Consider the following 17,943-nt stretch of genomic DNA (forward strand, 5'->3'; position numbering starts at 1 on the left):
GAGAGACACAGACGAAGATTGAAAAACCCAGCATCCACTTCCTCCAGAGTCAGGGAGACGGAGGTGATGGGGCAGTCTCCACGGGGAGTCCAGCAAGCCGGCACTCACTGTTCCCTGGCCTCGGTGCCCTTTGCCGGAGTCTGTGTCTGGGCTGCTGGTCCCACAACACCTTGGCAGCCCTCAGGATGTGGGGCAGGGTTGCTGCAGGGGCGGATTTGGGCAGTGGAGAGTGGCTGGCGCCCTGGAGGCTGTGGAGGCCCAGCTGTGGCTCTTCTGGACCTGACTTCAGGGTGGAGAAGTGAAGGGGGAGGTTACACAGAGATCTGTCTCTACATACACATATCCATGAGAGAGAACGTGCTATATTCATATGGATGTATTCTAGAGGTCTATTCTTGCCCCAGGAACAAGTGCAATTTTAGATTATCTGTTCGTCATTGCTGCTGGTTCAAGGATGGCTCTTAACGGGGGCCTGGTCCTGATGACCTTGGCCTGGGGGCTTCCTGAGCTAGGAGACTGCAGTTCAGACAGTGAAACAGGGAGTGGATTAGTAAAGGGGGTTCCCTTTGCCTTAGGGGAAGTTGGAGCTGGAGAGAGTGGATTCTCCAGGGCCTCAAGTATCCCCTGCTGGGGAGTCAGGCTCATTTGAGCTTGCAGGTCAGGGAAGGCAAGTGCTTCGTCCTGAGGTAGCATCTGTTGGCATTTATTGGGCTTCTTCAGTGCAGCTGAGGGGTGCAGGGTGAAGGCGTGGTGGGCAGTTACGATGGCTGATGGTCCCAAGTGGACTGCAGGCAGCAGTGGTGTGATGGCAGAATGCTAACCTCTGAGGTCATTGGGTGCAACTCATTCACCAAACAGATGGGGAAACTGAGGCACAGTTTTCATCAGATTCAGTTCTGGCTCCGAGCCTTATTCCCCTTCACATTGCACAGTCCCAAAGAGCCCCACTTTTGGGGGAGTGCCTGACCTGCACCTAACATCAGCCAAGTACAGCTAAGCCACTGTCCCCAGCACCCTGACTTAAGGCCAGTCCTGTGTTTTGTCCTTAGCCAGTCAGAGATGCGTCCAAGACATTTCCCCTCATGAAGCAGAGCTGTCAAGGAACTTGCGGCTCTAGAACAGATGCACTGAGGGCCAGAGAGTCAGGGCTGTCCCCCAAGGCTGGGGCTGCTGGGAGGGTGAGCCCCACCTTGGAGGTGTGCAGGCTGTGGCAGCATGCTGCAGCTGAGATTCTGTGGGTGGGACAGTGAGAGAGTGGCTGTGGGCTGAGCGCTGGTCCATTCTGACTCAGCTCTGGGGCCCATTCTGGGACAGCCTTGAAGAAGTCCCGGCCGTCGCCTGCCCTGCTGAGCACGCCAGGAGGCCAGGCCCATGCACAGTGGCCCTGCCCTTCTGCCTCTTTGCTTGAGCTCTCCCTGCAGCTCTGGGGACCCTCTTAGTCCCGACTGCCTATCTCCCCAGCCAATCTGTCCTGGGGCCTAAGTGCCTCTGCTGTGCCTGCTGCAGGTCCCCAATAAAGCCTGTGCCCTGGCCTTGGTGGTGTGCATTCTCTCGCCATCAGCCCCCATCCCCTTCACAAGCCCTCACAGCCTCGAGCACCTGCTCCCTGGCCATTTCCCACACTCCCCCAGCCCCTGCCAGCTTCCAAAGAGGAGGCCTGGAATAATCAGGGGCTTCACTGAATCTCCTGAGGCTGGCCAGGAGCCTCCAGCCCTGACTGTTTCTCTGGTAGCCCCAGAGCTGCCTCCATGTGGGGTGTGCAGAGAGCTGTGCTGAGGGAGGTGCCATCTGGGCACTGCCAAGGGTTTGGGGTAGGAAGGCACCAAACCAGGTGCAATCTCGAGTCTCCCTGCCTTGCAGGGCCACTGGGCAGGGTGTGGACGGAAGGGCAGAGTTGTGAGGGGCGGGGTGAGGTCAGGCCCATGCCTGGGTTTAGTCTGGCCTCTGTCACGGATGAGCTGTGTGTTCTCAGGCAGCTCCCAACCCCCTCCCAGCCTCAGACCTTCCAGAGTGAACAGCTTGGTTCTGTGAAGGCCCTTCCAGCCCCACCCTCCGGGAATTGTCAAACTGCCGGGCTAGACTGACATGGGCAAGATGTAACCCCAAGGCCACATGACTTTAGTGCCCCACTTGATCCTTCTTCACAGCTCTGTTCCCTCATCACCACTCTCAAACTCACTCATTTTTGGACAGAGACAACTGAGGCCCAGAGGAGGAGGCCTGTCCAGGTCACAGAGGGCATGGAGGGGCTGGAAGCAGGTGTGGGCGGGCCAGGCTCTGGGCCTGTGGACCTTTGGCCCCATGACACTGGCCCCCGGGATGAACTGGGGAGATGGGCCCCACCCACCTGAGAACCCAGGCTCAGACTGGGCTGCCTTCTTTTCTGGAGACCAAGTCAAGCCCTGCCTTGGGGGCCTCACCGGTGGTTTTGTTTCGGAATGAGCCCTGCTTCAAAATCCAACCCCACCACTCTCCTGGGTCTCACAGCCCCTTTCATGCCCACCTCGGAGTAGCTGCTGCCCCCTGGTTTCCCTTTCACACACCCCTCACAGCATGCGCAGAACCCTTCCCCAGCCCCGCACCCAAACCCCCGCCCGTCTCTCAGGGGTCTCTGCTTCCCTGACATCCCCTCCCCAAACTTGCCTTCCAGCCACTCCTGGAGGTGCCCGAGACGGAGGATTCCAGCCTCAGGACAGCAGTAGAGGCCTGGCTCTATCCCCAGAGTGCAGGAATGGCGAATAACCCATTTTCCCTGGAAACCACGAGAAACCACAGGGAAAGAGACCTGCCTTTCCCTGAACTCTGTGCCCAGAGAGGCAGCGAGTGCGGTGAGCGACCTAGCCCGCCCCACCCTGCCAACTGGATGGCCCTGGGCAACCTCTGAGCTTGTTCCTCATCTGTGAGTTGGGGCCAGCAATGGCACCTCCCTTGAGGCTGTTGTGAGGGTGAAATGGGCAAATGTCCACAAAGTGCTTGAGCTTCCTGGAGCCCGCACACGGTCACCTTCCCTCCCTGAGTTTGCCCATGGTTACTGCCCCGTCACCATAGACACAGGGTCTCCCCTCTCAGTTATCCCGGGGGTGGGGGTACAGGAGAACCTGTGGAGAGCTGAAGTGAGTTGCCTGAGGCATCACAGGCCAGTGCCGATGGCAGCAGGCGCGGGGCGGAGGCGTGGGCAGGAACCTGGCCTGGCTCTGTGGTCTGAGAGAGCGGCCATGGGGGAGTGTGTCCCCCTCCTTCACCATCGCCACCTCTGAGCGGCCCAGCAGAGACCATTAGCCTTCACATGATTGCTGGGGAGCCGGAGGCCCAGGGGAGGGGGGGCTGCTCCAAAGCTGGGGATCCCTGCCCTGTCTCAGCCGCCCCATGAACAGGACCCGCCGTGGCCACTCTGGTGCATCGATATCCTGGTCTCTGGTGGAGAGCAGCAGGGCTCTGCTCTCCCGAGAAGGCAGGGGGTGCCCACCACACACATGCACCCATTTCAACACGTGCGCACACCTGCACACACATCCACACACCTGCACACATGCACACACCTCCGCACGCACGCACACACCGCACACGCACACACCACATGCGCACACACACCTCCGCACGCACGCACACACACCACACACACGCGCACACACACCTCCACATGCGTGCACACCTCCACACGGGCGCACACACGCACAGAGACTTCCACACACCTCCACACGGGCGCACACACACGCACAGAGACTTCTACACATGCGCACACACCTCCACACGCACGCGCACACGCCTCCACATGCGCGTACACGCCTCCACATGTGCTTGCACACCTCCACACACACGCACACACACCTCCACACGTGCACATGCACCTCCACACACACGCACACACATGCACAGAGACTTACACACACGCGCACACACCTCCACACACACGCACACACCTCCACACACGCACACACTTGCAGGCAGGTCCTGAGCAGCTTCCCTCCCTGGGCTCCTGACTCCCGTCTTCTCTCTGTCACCCAGCTGGGCAGAGCCCTGTGTGCCACTACCCTGGGAGGCTTTGAGAGCAGCCACTTTGGTCTAGGTGGGAGTCTCTAGGGACAATCCAGGAGCCAGGGATGCTGTGGTGCACCCATGGGTGGGACCCTGAGGTTTCTGGGCCCATTCTGCAGTGGGTGGCCATTGGTGGATCACACCCCAGGGGGTTATGAGGGAGGCGGCAGATCCCACCAGTCCTTTGCCTTGCTGCCAGGTCAGCCCACGTCAGTAAAGCCTCATAGGCACGCAGCAGGTGGTGGGGAGCTTCTCCTTTCTCCTCTTGGGAAGGAGGTTGACCAGGTCATCTCAGCTCCCTCCCAGCCCTGAGGTTTTCAGACTGTTCTGTGAAGGCACACATGTGTATACCAACACAGATGACCCCTCATGTGTGCACAGCTCTCTACAGTTTATGAAAGAGCTCCAAGGCTGTCTCCTTTAGTTCTCATAACAGCCCTGGAGGTTGTGTAGGTAGATGAGGAGACTGAGACTCAGAGGTGGCCCAGTTGAAAGTGAAGTCACTGCCGTGCACCGCAGTGAGTAATGTGGTATTAAGTCGTGTGTAGAGGTCACCAGCCGGTCAGGGCTGCACTGTGACCAGTGCGGGGGATTTTCCTCCCAGGAAGACTCCAGCCAGCTTTGGAGCTGGGTCAGGCCCTGTGCTGGGTGCTGGAGATCTGAGAATGAGTCAGACTTGGCCCCTGTCCCCCAGGAGCTCCTCCCAGTGGGCAGGGAAGAGAGAACCATGCTGGGGTGCCAGGAGAAGGGGCTGCCTGACTGTTGCGGGGGGGCCCGGCAGGAGGTCCCTCAAAGCTGCTGCTCTCAGCTAGCCCCTGAGAGGCAAGGGAAGGAGGCAGAGGGAGCCACATGTGCATGGGTGAGGTGGCTTGAAGTGGCATGGGTGTTTGATGGTTGTGGTAGATGGGACCCGAAGGAGGGAGTGTTTGAGGGATGAGGGTGAGAGCGGGCACTGCTGGGCCAGGTAGCTGGTATCCGTGGTGATGGGGAATTTCTACTGTAGACAGCGAGAGGGTAGGGAGCACAGCCTGATGGACTCCTTGCATCCATCCCTTCACTTTGACACTTGCCAGCCCATGGCTAGTCTTATTTCCTCTACACTTATTTCCTCTACACCTGCACTTTGCCCAGGCAGCATTTCATTTCATCCGTAAATATTTCCGGATGCATCTCTAAAAGATAAGGAATCAAAAAATAAAAAAAATAAAAAAAAATAATACTAACTTTTAAAATAATCCCTTAATATCATTAAATATCCAGTAATTGTTCTAATTTCTAATTTGTGCTATAAATATGCATAGGTTTTACAGTTTGTTTGAGTGAGATCCAAATAGAAGTCCGTAACTGCAATTGGTTGATTGTTCTTTCATCTTTTATTTTTTCCTAGTAATTTATCTATCAAAGAAATGGGGCCGTTTGTCCTGTGGGGTTTCCCATGGTGTGGGTTTTGTTGACTGTGTCTTTATGGTGGTGTTTAACATGTTCTCTGTCCCCTGCATTTCCTGTAACCTGGGACTTAGCTCTAGAAGCTAAGTTGGTCTAGGAACAATTTTTTTCTTTTTTTGTCACAGCTGCATCATGAAAGATGTTGTATACTTCATTCAGGGGGCACATCATGGCTGGTTATCTTTCTTTTTTGTGATGTTAGAAACCATCAGTGACCACCGCCTAAATTCATTCATTCTTCAGTGGTCGTAAAATGCTGGTGGTCTAATATCATCATTCCTTTCTCATTTATGAGCTGGAAATCTTTTCCAGTTCAAGACTTCCCTCCATCTACTATTTGGTTACCATGTGGTACAGTTTGTCTACAGAGACAGGATAAATTTCCTGTAATTTTCCAGTTTCAATAAAAAAAGACTTGATTCCCTACCCTCCTCTGATAGTGACTAATTGTTTTTTTAAGTACCATTCTGATCTCATGAATTTGAACATACTTGATGTGTTTTAATCCATTACTGTTTTTGCCCTTATTGATGCTCAAAGTAGCTCATCTTTGGCCAGCAGGAACCTCTTCAGGATGGTTCCTGAATCCTTTGACATGGCCCCAGGAGTCTGTGCTGGCTTCCTTGATTTCCGGCATGGCGTGGGAGGGTTTTTGGTTTTTGGTTTGGAGCACACCTGTCTGGACAGTCTCCCTCCTGCTCAGCATCCTGGCTGACAGCAGAGCAGTTGAGGGGTGAGAAGGCTGGCTTGGGGTCCATCCCGTGCCAAGTGCAGGGGCGGTGAAGCAGGAGGGGAAATGGAGGCCCTCGGGGATCCCAGACTCTGGATCTCCAGGCCCAGGAGCCTCATTAGCAGCTTCTTGAGCCACAGAGGGCTCAGAGCCAAGCCTCGAGTTTGACTAATGATCCTCCCGAGGTCCCAGCAGCTTGCGAGGGCTGCTCTTCCTCCCAGCCATGCAGTCCAGAGCATTCAGAACAGGGCAAGAGCAGAAGGAGGGGGTGAAGGCAGAGGGCCAGGTCCACGTTCTCAGCTTAGGACTCCCTGTCACTCTGTGTGCTTGGGCAGATCTTGCGTCTTTCTGGACCTCAGCCTTCCCATTTGTGCGGTGGGAATGGTAACCCTCACCCTGTATGGAACCGCCCTTTTTCTTTTGAGACAGAGTCTTGCTCTGTTGCCCAGCTCACTGCAACCTCCGCCTCCCGAGTTCAAGTGATTCTCATGACTCAGCCTCCTGAGTGGCTGGGATTACAGGCGCACACCACCATGCCCAGCTAATTTTTGTATTCTTTTTTAGTAGAGACAGAGTTTTACCATGTTGGCCAGGCTGGTATTGAACTGGCCTCAAGTGATCCACCTGCCTTGGCCTCCCATGAGACCTATTTTTGATACAGCTCCCTGTCCAGAAAGCAAAGTGGGGAGAGTGCCAGGAGTCAGGGTGTTTTCACTTAGAAAGGGCACAGAGTTGACAGAAAAGTCAGGGTGAGGAGGTGGAGGAAAGGAACAGCTAGTGTTGAGCCCTTGCTGGGTTCCAGACAGTGGCCAGGTTGGGAAGTCCTGGGTTTGAACCTTGCCTCCTTCACTCGTGCCTGAGGCCAACCTTCTGCCAGCACCTTCCAGTAGTATCGCCTCAAAAGCCTGTCGTGAGGCTCAGGGGTGCTAGTGTGAGCAGCCTGACCTTGTGCCTGGGACCCAGCAGGGCTCCATTAGGGCAGTAGTACCTCTCACTGCAGTTAGCATTTTCATTTTCTTGGTCTCACATGTCCCATTAGGGAGCATTTCCCTTTGCCAACATCCCTGTTGATGGTAAAAGATGTGCAAACAAAAGTGTCCTTAATGAGCGTGCAGTGGGGAGCAGCTTTTGGCTGAGGTCTGTACACTCAGGTGAGTGCCAGCCTCCTGGTGTACCTCTGGTTCCTCCGCCTGGGTGCCCCCCATACTTGGAGTGGTTTTCTTCTAGAAGGAGCTGCTTATGATCCCGATGGGGCTCAGCTCCACTTGGTCCCATGCCCAGCAGGGCCAGGGGTCATGCACCCTGACTTGACAGGGGCACTCCCTTCCCACATAGCCCCGCCTGCACCCTGTGTAGCCTCAGCACTTTGCCTGGGTGCCTCCCTCTCTCACCAGACTGGGAGCCTCTTGAGGGGAGGGGCCGTGTGATTCACCTGGTTGTCAGTGTCCAGCCTGGGGCTGGGTGCAGAGTGGTCCACAGTGCCAAGGAGCTCATTTTTCAGAGGCAGACAGATCTGGGTTTGAATCCTGGCTTCAAACCAAGGTTGGTCTGCCTCCAAAGCATGTGTGTATTTTCTAGCTGTGTGACCCTGGACGAGTTACATGCCCTGTCTGGGCCAGAGTATTGTCATCTGTGAAGTAGGACTGGATAATAGTCATCTACTCAGAGGTTATCGTGATAATTAGATGGAGATAATTCGTGGTAGTCACAGGCATTTCCCAGATGATTCATAAGTAATAAAATCAGTGTCTCAGTGTCCCCCATCAATGTCTCTGAATTCATTCATTCAGTCAATGCATGTTTACTAAACATACTCTCTGGGCCAGGCCCTGGGCTAGGTGCTGGGTGCATAGCAGTGACTGAGACCTATATGGCCCTGCCCCCAGAGAACTGACTTTCCAGTGATAACATCAGACACTGAGCTCAAAGTCACACAGTTACTTAATTACAACTTGGTAAAGGTAAGTATCTCAGATGAGAGCTGCCAAGGGCCATGAGACTGAGATAGGGGTCCTGGCCTAATCTCAAAAGTCAGGGAGGGCTTCTTGGAGGAAGAGGATGGACACTAAAGGACAAATGGAAGTCTACTGGGTAAAGAGGAGGAAGAAGAACCTGGAGCAGTGAGCAGGGATGGGGGCTGCCATGGGGGAGGCAGAGAAATGAGGCTGGGGGAGTGCATTGAGAGTTTGGGTCTTATTTTCTAGGGAAGTGACAGGACTGGGTTGGTCTGTATGGGGCGAGAGTAGATGTAACTGCAGACCCTGTTACAGTGTCCCTGGGCGGGGAGATGGGGAATTGGGCCAGGGTAGTGCCAGTAGGATGGAGAGGAGGAGATGGATGTCAGGAGGATGGAGGTGCTCAGATTGGCCTGATTTGATGGAGGGAGGGAAAGCGAAGTAGCCAGTGGGGCTGCAGCAAGGGGGACTGCCAGCATTGGGGTGGGCTGGATGGGTGGATGGTGGCGCTGGTCACTAGGCAGGAGCTGGTGGTAGATGTAGACAGAAGTCTCGGGGAAGGTTGCAGGGAGGCATGAGAAAGGGAAGCTCACACACTCTGAGAACAACACAGCTGGAAGGAGGCCCAGGGAGCCTCCACGCCCCACGGAGATGGGAACCTGAGCCTGGAGATGGGGAGGATTCACTTGGGTCTCACGCAGGCTTGTGGCAGAGTCGGAACCTGAACCCAGTATTCCTTTCCGTTCTGATTCACGGGAAGCTCGCACCCCCGTTTCCTCAGGAAGCCAGCCATCCCCTCACTGTGTCCCCCCATCCTATCCCCTACTCCCCCCACCCAGGTCATCCCAGACTGGAAAGAGCAGGAATGGGACCCTGAAAAGCCCAACGCCTACGCGGGCATCTTCCACTTCCACTTCTGGCGCTTCGGGGAATGGGTGGATGTGGTCATCGATGACCGGCTGCCCACAGTCAACAACCAGCTCATCTACTGCCACTCCAACTCCCGCAATGAGTTCTGGTGTGCCCTGGTGGAGAAGGCCTATGCCAAGTAGGTGCCAGCAGCAAGCAGGCAGGTGGGAGGTCCAGGCGGGGGTGGCACTGGATAGGCTCTTCATGGTGTTTCCTTAGCCAGGGCTTTAGGCACAGAGAGGCGAGGGGCTGGTGCAGGCACGCAGCAGGCCCAACCGCCAGGCCTGCGGGCATAGTCAGCCGAGCCTGCGCTGGGTGGGGTGAAGGCCTGGGCCCTGTAAGGAAAGGAATGTTGGTTACTCCCATTTTAGAGGGAGAAGACTGAGGCCCAGGCAACATCCTGTAGGTAGCTGGGGGCAGAGGCAGCACTCACATTTAGGACCATTCTCGAAGGTTCATGCTGCCACGCCCTGCCTGGGGCCTTGGTTGGGGAAGTGGTAACTGAGCTGGGCCTGGTTGTGCAGGGTGGGCTGCTTGCCTGCCTTCCCCGCTTGCTGGGCCTCCCTCTTGTCCACTGTCCACCTCTGCCTGGCTGACTGTCCATTCTGTCTTTGCTGACCCCTCCTTCTGCTCCATGCCTTCTGCCTCTGTGTCCCCGGTGCCCAGCACAGAGCCCAGCATAGAAGGGGCACAAGCGAAGTTTTGCTGAGCAGTGGGGAGCCCTGGGGAAGAGTGGCCTGCCCAGGCCGTTTGGGGCAGGGATAGGCCTAGGCCAGGAGGGAGGAGGGAGGAGGGAGGAGGGGCAGTGGGGTCAGAGGCCAGCCTTGCCAGCTCTAGGGGAGCCACTCCCTGGTTCCTCCTACTAGGCCCATTTGTCAATCTTGCTGGAAACCTGTGTGTGTAGGGGCAGGGGCAAGGAGGGAGACAGACAGAGAACAAGAGAAAGGGGGAGACAGGAAAAAGAAAGACAACTCCCAACATCAAAAACCCAAGAAAACACATTGGCAGCTTCCACTTTGAATCCTAAGAAAGGAAAGCCAGCCCCCTGGTGGCCACTGAGTCTCCACCGCCTGGATACACGCCTGTCTTCCCCGCTCCAGAGGAGCCGACCCAGGGGCTTTGGTTGTCTTTTGTTTTTTTGAAGAACACAGTTTCATTGTGGTAAAATATACAAAACATAATGCTTCTCATTTTAACCATGTGGAAACACACAATTCAGTGGCATTCATTATGATCACAGTGCCATGCGCCGTCACCACTATCTATCCCCAGAACCTTCTCATCATTCCCGCAGGAGCTCTATACCCATTAAACACTGACTCCTTCCTTACCCCGACCATTGTTGGCACTTTTGAAAAGAGTTGCTTTTTTTTTTTTTTTTTGGGACAGCTGATTTTTCAAAATTGAGCCACTTAGGGGAATTTAAGCCTTGTATGTTGGCCTGAGTGTTAAGAACTGGGTTTTAGTGTTAGCTCCGCCGTGGCCTGCTGTGTGACTGTAACAGGTTGTCTGACCCCTCTGAGTTTCAAAAGCCTCCCTCATAGAGGGGAAGGATGCAGCCTGGCTGGGGAGCATGAGCTGGGAAGTGTTTCCACATTGCTTCCCAGGCTGGCAGGCTGCTACCAGGCGCTGGATGGAGGCAACACAGCAGACGCACTGGTGGACTTCACGGGTGGTGTTTCTGAGCCCATCGACCTGACCGAGGGTGACTTTGCCAGCGATGAGACTAAGAGGAACCAGCTCTTTGAGCGCATGTTAAAAGTGCACAGCCGGGGCGGCCTCATCAGTGCCTCCATCAAGGTGAGAACACAGCAGGCCCCAGAGGCGGCCCCTCCCCTTCACCCTCACTGACTGAGATGGGAGACAACTGTGACATCCCACACTCAGGTCAGTTCCTATGTATCCAGACCCTCAGCCTCGTGGGGGAGGGGAGAAGTTGGAAGGTGCAACCCCCTGCCCAGACCCTCTAGGCTATGAAAAGCCTTTCCCGCACTGTTCAACTAAAACTTCTTTCTGATCCTCTTGAGTTATGAACGTCTGTGCACCTGAGGGTGGTCCTGATTTGATTAATTGCTCATGTTTTGGATGAGAAAGCTGAGGCCCAGGGAAAACAAAGCTCGAACCCAAGTTTAGCAGACCCTGTGGTGTGCTGGTAAACTGCCTCTGTAGCTAAGTAAAAAGCCCTGATTTGTAGCATTTGCTAATTACTGTGGTGTAAATACTCCCACCATGGCTGATTTCCAGCTGCCCACGTTTAGCAACAACTATTAACAATATTCCTGGCGGGTGCGGTGGCTCGTGCCTATAATCCCAGCACTTTGGGAGGCCAAGGTGGGCGGATTACCTGAGATTTGAGAGTTTGAGTTTGAGTTTGAGACCAGCCTGACCAACATGGAGAAACCCCATCTCTACTAAAAATACAAAATTAGTGGTGGTGCATGCCTGTAATCCCAGCTACTGGTGGTGGTGCATGCCTGTAATCCCAGCTACTCGGGAGGCTGAGGCTGGAGAATCGCTTGAACCCGGGAGAAAGAGGTAGTGGTGAGCTGAGATCGTGCCATTGCACTCCAGCCTGGGCAACAAGAGCGAAACTCCGTCTCAAAAACAAAAAACAAAGCAATGTTCCTGAATACTTAACAGTTCCTGGAATATTTAACAACAGCCGAGCCAGTGCACATTTGCGCCAGCATTCCCCTGGGCTGACCCACTGTGGGTACCTTCCTTTACTGAGACTGCTGCCCTTGGGGGTGTTAAAGGTCTGTGAACACAGCACTGCCCCATGACTGCAATTCCCGTCCCATCCTGTGGGTCCCGTGCGGCTTCCTGGCCCTCCAGCACCTGAGTCCCTGGTCTGGGTTCCAGTGTGGCCCTGCCTCTCTCAGCAACTGTGTCCTTCCACAGGCAGTGACAGCAGCTGACATGGAGGCCCGCCTGGCGTGCGGCCTGGTAAAGGGCCATGCGTATGCCGTCACTGATGTGCGCAAGGTGCGCCTGGGCCACGGCCTACTGGCCTTCTTCAAGTCAGAGAAGTTGGACATGATCCGCCTACGCAACCCCTGGGGCGAGCGGGAGTGGAATGGGCCCTGGAGTGACACGTGAGGCCTGGGGATGGGGGTGCAGGCACAGGGCATGAGGGCTTGGACAAGGACGAATGGGCTTCTTGGAGGAGGTGGCACCAGGGCTGGGCCTTGAAGGATCTGGGGGAGGATGACACTAGGAATGAATTACTTTGGAGTGGGTGTATGGGGTGATGGATTGAGCACAAGAAAGACCTGGGGCTGGAGGTGAACTGACCCGTAGCGGGTGTAGAGACCAGCTTGGTGAATGGGTGAGGGACGGGAGCAGGGAGGGAGGCCACAGCCCTGAGCAAATAGGGGACCCCTCTGTGCTTGGCTCATGGTCCTGGTGAAGCCAGGATGGGAGTGGAGCCCAAGTGCTAAGTGAAGGAGCCTTCTTCACTGGGGGTCACGCCCCCCTCCTCCCAGCCTGCAGCTTTGCTTCCAGACCTCCCAGCATGGTGGCAGCTCACAGTCCCTTGAGGGAGGAGGCAGGCAGGGCTTCCTGGAGAGGGGCTGGGCATGGCCCCAGTGCCCCTGGCCACACCATGCCGCTGGAGGCCTGGTGCAAGACTGCCCCTCGGGCCTCCTCACCTTTGCCAGAGAGATCCTGGTGGGCCTGCCTCTTAGACAGCTCCTTTTCTCCTCCCCGGCCCTCACACCCCAGCTCGGAGGAGTGGCAGAAAGTGAGCAAGAGTGAGCGGGAGAAGATGGGTGTGACGGTGCAGGACGACGGTGAGTTCTGGTGAGTGTGTGTGCCCTGGGCGTCCGGGGCTGAGGGGGAGCTTCCCACGGGCCTGGCGGGGAGCACCAGGTGGGGAGTCAGGAGCCAGGCCTCTCCTGCATGCCTCATCATCAACTTGCTGTGTGGCCATGGACAAGTCACACCGTCTCAGAGCCTGTTTCCTCCTCTGTAAAATTACTCGGGCAATACCAGGCCCTTTGATCCCCACAGTCCCCTCTGCCAAACTGAGGGATCCTGGAGCCGCTGTGGCACCCAGACCGAGCCCTTGGCATGCAGGTCAGGGAGTCATCTAAGAGGTGGGCCCACCAGGATCTCCCCAGCAAGGGTAAGGTGATATGAAGCACAGTCCAGCACCAGCAGTGTGGTGTGGCGAGGGGCACTAGGTCTATGCCCAGTCCCTCTCCAGGAAGCCCTGCCTGCAGCCTGCCTCCAGGGGCCCTCTGGCAGCCTGATTTCTGAGATTAGGTAGCAGAGGCTCCCAGAGGAGCTAGCTCCTAAGCTGAGACTTGAGTTATAGAGTAGCCCTTGGTGGGCAAGGAAGGAGACGTGGCACCGAGGTGAGAGAACACAGCTGGGTTTGAGAGGGGAGCTAAGTAGGTACATGGGTGAGCTGGGAAGATGACAGCAGCTCAGCTTCAAGAGCCCAGTAATTGGCTGGGTACAGTGGCTCATATCTGTAATCCCAGCACTTTGGGAGGTCGAGGTAGAAGGATTGCTTGAGGCCAGGAGTTTGAGACCAGCCTGGGCAGCATAGTGGGACCCCATCTCTACAAAAATGAAAAATTAGCTGGGTGTGATGATGTACCTGTGTAGACCCAGCTACTCGGGAGGCTGAGGTGGGAGGATTGCTTGAGCCCAGGAGGTTGAGGTTATAGTGAGCCATGATCGCGCCACTGCACTCCATCCCGAGCAAAAGAGCAAGACCCTGTTTCAAAAACAAAAAGAAAAACCCCAGTAGTAATAAGGGTTCATCCTGCATTCATCCAGCCTGCATGAGTCCTGAATGTGGGCCAGGCTCAGTGTCACCCCTCAGCAGAACCTGATAGGTAAACTCAGCCCCTTCCTGGAGGGGTACAGGCATCCTGTGTGTGCTGAATTCTTTCGGGGCCCCCAGGCAGACCAGGGGCAGATGGCAGCGGTCCTGGCACCCAATGAGGAGCCCTTCTGCAGGTGTCAGGTCAGCTGCCGCAGAAGGCCACCCAGGCCACTTTGCCAGTCTTGCTCAGGGGTCAGCAGATAAAAACACAGCAGAACTACTTGTCTTCAAAAAGAGTTTCTTCCGAAGGCCTTTCTCTTACATGTTCACAGTTAATTCACTACCCCCTGCCCCCACCAGCCCGCTGGAGGCGTTCACAGTGTGCAGTGACCATAGCAACACCCTGGCCACTGCAGCACGCTCACCATGGGGTTCCCACCATCCACTTAAGCCTCACAACAGCCATGGAAGATCGTGGATGCAGCTGTGCTTTATAAACTGTAGAGGGCAGCAGACAGTAGTTATTAACACCATTCACGACAGTAACAGCCTGCGTTTGCCCGTGTGCTCTGTCTGCTGAGAGTTGCACTGCCTGCTTTGATTACGTTACCTAATTCCTTCGCCAGCTCTGAGATGGGCACCCGCTGTTAGATTCAGCCCCATTTTACAGGCGAGGAAACAAGTCAGAAAAGAGGTTAAGGGTCCATGCGATGCCATGCCCATGCCCTTGTGTGGGCTTAGCTCTCCTCTCAAAGCCAGCTGTGTTCTCTCACGTCTGGGCCACATGGACATATTAGGTGGCTGGGCTGGGGGGCCAGGAGCCTGGAGAGGTGTGGGGGCGGTACCCTGCTCAGCCCCTCCCCACATCCAGGATGACCTTCGAGGACGTGTGCCGGTACTTCACGGACATCATCAAGTGCCGCCTGATCAACACATCCTACCTGAGCATCCACAAGACGTGGGAGGAGGCCCGGCTGCATGGCGCCTGGACACTGCACGAGGACCCGCGACAGAACCGCAGTGGCGGCTGCATCAACCACAAGGACACCTTCTTCCAGAACCCGCAGGTGGGTGTTCTCAGGGACCCCCACCCTGCCCCTGCAGCAGCTGCGGGGTGCTTTGCCACTGTCCTGCCAGGGACTCCTGTTCGACCTTGGGTAATCCCTGTCCCTCCTTGGGCCTCAGCAAATCTGTCTGTACAGTGGGGGTTAGATGGGGTTACATCGGTCCCATCTGGGGGTCATGAAGCCCCCAGCCTCACAATCTGACCTACAGATGGTAAAAATGAGGAAACCAGGGATGGCTCTGAGGGACATTTGGGTGTCTTGTCCTGAGCTACAGGGACACTTAGAGGCTGAGCCGGGGACTCAGCCCCCTGTTTCCACAACAGCACAATTCTGTCCCTTCCTGGGAACTTGGCCGGGCTGGGCTTCCCCACGGGGCCTCTCCCCACAGCCTCCCCAGTCTGACCCATGGCACTGCTTAGCCCTGGTCTTAGATGTGCCTCTGTTGAGCACCACCTGTGTGCCAGGCTCTGTGCAGAGGACCCAGCATGGCATTGGTTTCCCCGGCCTTCATGCAGGGTAGCTGTTGCAGGCATTGGTGGGCCCACCTCACAGCAGAGGGACCAAGGCACAGAGAGGTGTTGTGACTGGTTCAGGCTCTGGAATCTGAGCTTCCGGGAGCCAGCCAGCCCATCCCTGGCGTGGTCTCACTGCCGTGGTCTCACTGCCGTGGTCTCACTGCCGTGGTCTCACTGCCACGTCTCTCTCCTTGGCCACACCTGCAGTACATCTTCGATGTCAAGAAGCCAGAAGATGAAGTCCTGATCTGCATCCAGCAGCGGCCAAAGCGGTCCACGCGCCGGGAGGGCAAGGGCGAGAACCTGGCCATTGGCTTTGACATCTACAAGGTGAGGCCAGCCAGGTTTCCTGCTGTGGGTGGGGAGAGGGAGGGAGCTGGAGTTTGGACTGCCCATACCTGGGGAAGAACACTCTAGAACACCTTGGTCACTGCCATCGCCCCAGCCGCCCTGGCCACCGTGGCAAACGTTGTGAGGATGCCGTGGCATGGGCCCCATTTAGAATATTCACAGAGGGCCCAGCCTGCCCACGGTTGGCTTCTGTGGGAGCTCTCAGCCTGATTTCTTTCTGCCTAAGACCCGCAGGCCTGGGATGTTTGGCGGATGAGGAAGGGGAAGATTGCTGGTGGTTGGGGCCAGGCCCTGGGAGGCCCTGGGTATCTGCTGGGCCCCCGCTGCTCCTCCCTCAGGGCTCAGGACCCCTTGCAGCCCCTCAGCCTTCCTGCGTTGGAGGCCTTGCTGGGCACCAGGAGGAGGCATCCTTGAGCACAGCCACGTGGGGTCACCCCTGGCTGCACCCCCTGGCCTGGAACCTGAGGCTTTCCACATGTTGTAATGCCCAGTGTGTGGTGACAGTCAGCATGGTGGGACCCCATGTGCCTGTCAGACCCTGAGAACGGAGTGAAGCCACCGGGACCTGCAGGGGCTGGGTCCATGCTGAGTCCTTGTTGTCTGATGCGCCTGGCCATGCTGTGGCACTTTGTTTATACCCTTCTGCTGGTACATTTGTTGTGTGCTAGTGTCTTGTGACATACTGTTGTGACTTTGGCATGTGGTGATCTTCACTAGTGTGACCAGAACACTTGTTTTGGGATTGTCAGGCAGTTCCTGGCAGCTGGTGATGGCACTTCATGGACATGTGCTGTAACCTCTGCAGATCCTGATACTTGGTTGTGCTGTTAGAGTCAGAAACCCCACTGACATTGTTACCAGGGGGATTCCTATTGCCCTCTATTTTTTTTTTTTTTTTAAGAGACAGGGTCTTGCTCTGTCACCCAGGCCAGAGTGCAATGGTGCCATCATAGCTCATTACAGTCTTAAATTCCTGAACTCAAACGATCCTCCCACCTCAGTCTCCCTAGTAGTTGGGACTATAGGTGAACACCACCATGCCTGGCTAATTTTTAAGTTTTTTGTAGAGATGAGGTCTCACTTTGTTACCCATGCTGACCTCGAACATCTGGCTTCAAGTGATCCTCCCACCTTGGCCTCCCAAAGCTCTGGGATTATAGGCATGAGCCACTGCGCCCAGCCTCCTTTAATAGTTTTTATTGAGATATAATTCACAGAGCATGCAATTTGGCCATGTAAAGTATACAATCTTATGACTTTTGTGTGATCAGAGTTTGTACAAACATCACCACAATCAATTATAGAACGTTTTCATCTCCCCGAAAGAAACCCACTCCCTTTAACAATCACCACCCACTCCCATTGACCTCTTCCCTTCAGCCCTGCAAACACGAATCCACTTCTGTCTCTATAGATTTGCCTGTTCTGGACATTTCATATAAAGGGATTCCATCGTCCCTTCCATGGTGGTGAGGGGGAGACGGGGTGTTGTAGGGTGTGTCTCCGCGTGGCCCAGCCCCTCCCACCTCCCACAGGTAGAGGAGAACCGCCAGTACCGCATGCACAGCCTGCAGCACAAGGCCGCCAGCTCCATTTACATCAACTCACGCAGCGTCTTCCTGCGCACTGATCAGCCCGAGGGCCGCTATGTCATCATCCCCACCACCTTCGAGCCAGGCTACACTGGCGAGTTCCTGCTCCGAGTCTTCACTGATGTGCCCTCCAACTGCCGGTACTTGGGGGCTGGCTTGAGGCCAGTGTGGGTGGAGGTGAGGTCCACACTGGGCCAACCAGGAACCTGCAGCCTCGGAGATGCTCAGTGTCTCTGGGCCTCCAGCCACTCTGGGCTGATACCAGTGCCCATCTCCTTCCCTTCTCTTCCCTTGTTCCCCTGTCCCAGCATCCCTGGCCATGACTAGGAACAGCTTCTTGTATGTACACTGCACTCTACAGTTGACAGAGAAGCTTTCACTCATCTCATTTGATCTTCTTGCATCCCTGAGCGGGAGGCCTGACTCCCTCACTTTACCAATGAGATTCAGGGGCTGAGGTTAGAAGGGTTGTCCGAGGTCATGCAGCCAGTGGTGGAGTTGGGCTGGGTCACCCAGCCTGCCTGGTTCCAGGGTTGGGTCTTGTCACCACAATTTCCTGTCCCATG

General features: G+C 55.8%; 1 protein-coding gene across 3 annotated transcripts in view; it reads left to right on the forward strand.

The window, feature by feature from the left end:
• CAPN5 (calpain 5) overlaps positions 1-17,943 on the forward strand; it is a 57,677-nt gene that overhangs the window by 34,464 nt on the left and 5,270 nt on the right. For all 3 annotated transcript variants that reach the window (XM_025357777.1, XM_025357778.1, XM_025357776.1), the window contains 7 exons: positions 9,006-9,214; positions 10,683-10,875; positions 11,977-12,170; positions 12,799-12,876; positions 14,724-14,919; positions 15,642-15,764; positions 17,321-17,517. In XM_025357777.1, coding sequence (XP_025213562.1) covers positions 9,006-9,214; positions 10,683-10,875; positions 11,977-12,170; positions 12,799-12,876; positions 14,724-14,919; positions 15,642-15,764; positions 17,321-17,517 — 1,190 coding nt within the window. The remainder of the gene's footprint in view (positions 1-9,005; positions 9,215-10,682; positions 10,876-11,976; positions 12,171-12,798; positions 12,877-14,723; positions 14,920-15,641; positions 15,765-17,320; positions 17,518-17,943) is intronic.

This window comes from Theropithecus gelada, chromosome 14 (genome assembly GCF_003255815.1).
Source record: "Theropithecus gelada isolate Dixy chromosome 14, Tgel_1.0, whole genome shotgun sequence".
NCBI classification, from domain to species: Eukaryota; Metazoa; Chordata; class Mammalia; order Primates; family Cercopithecidae; genus Theropithecus; species Theropithecus gelada.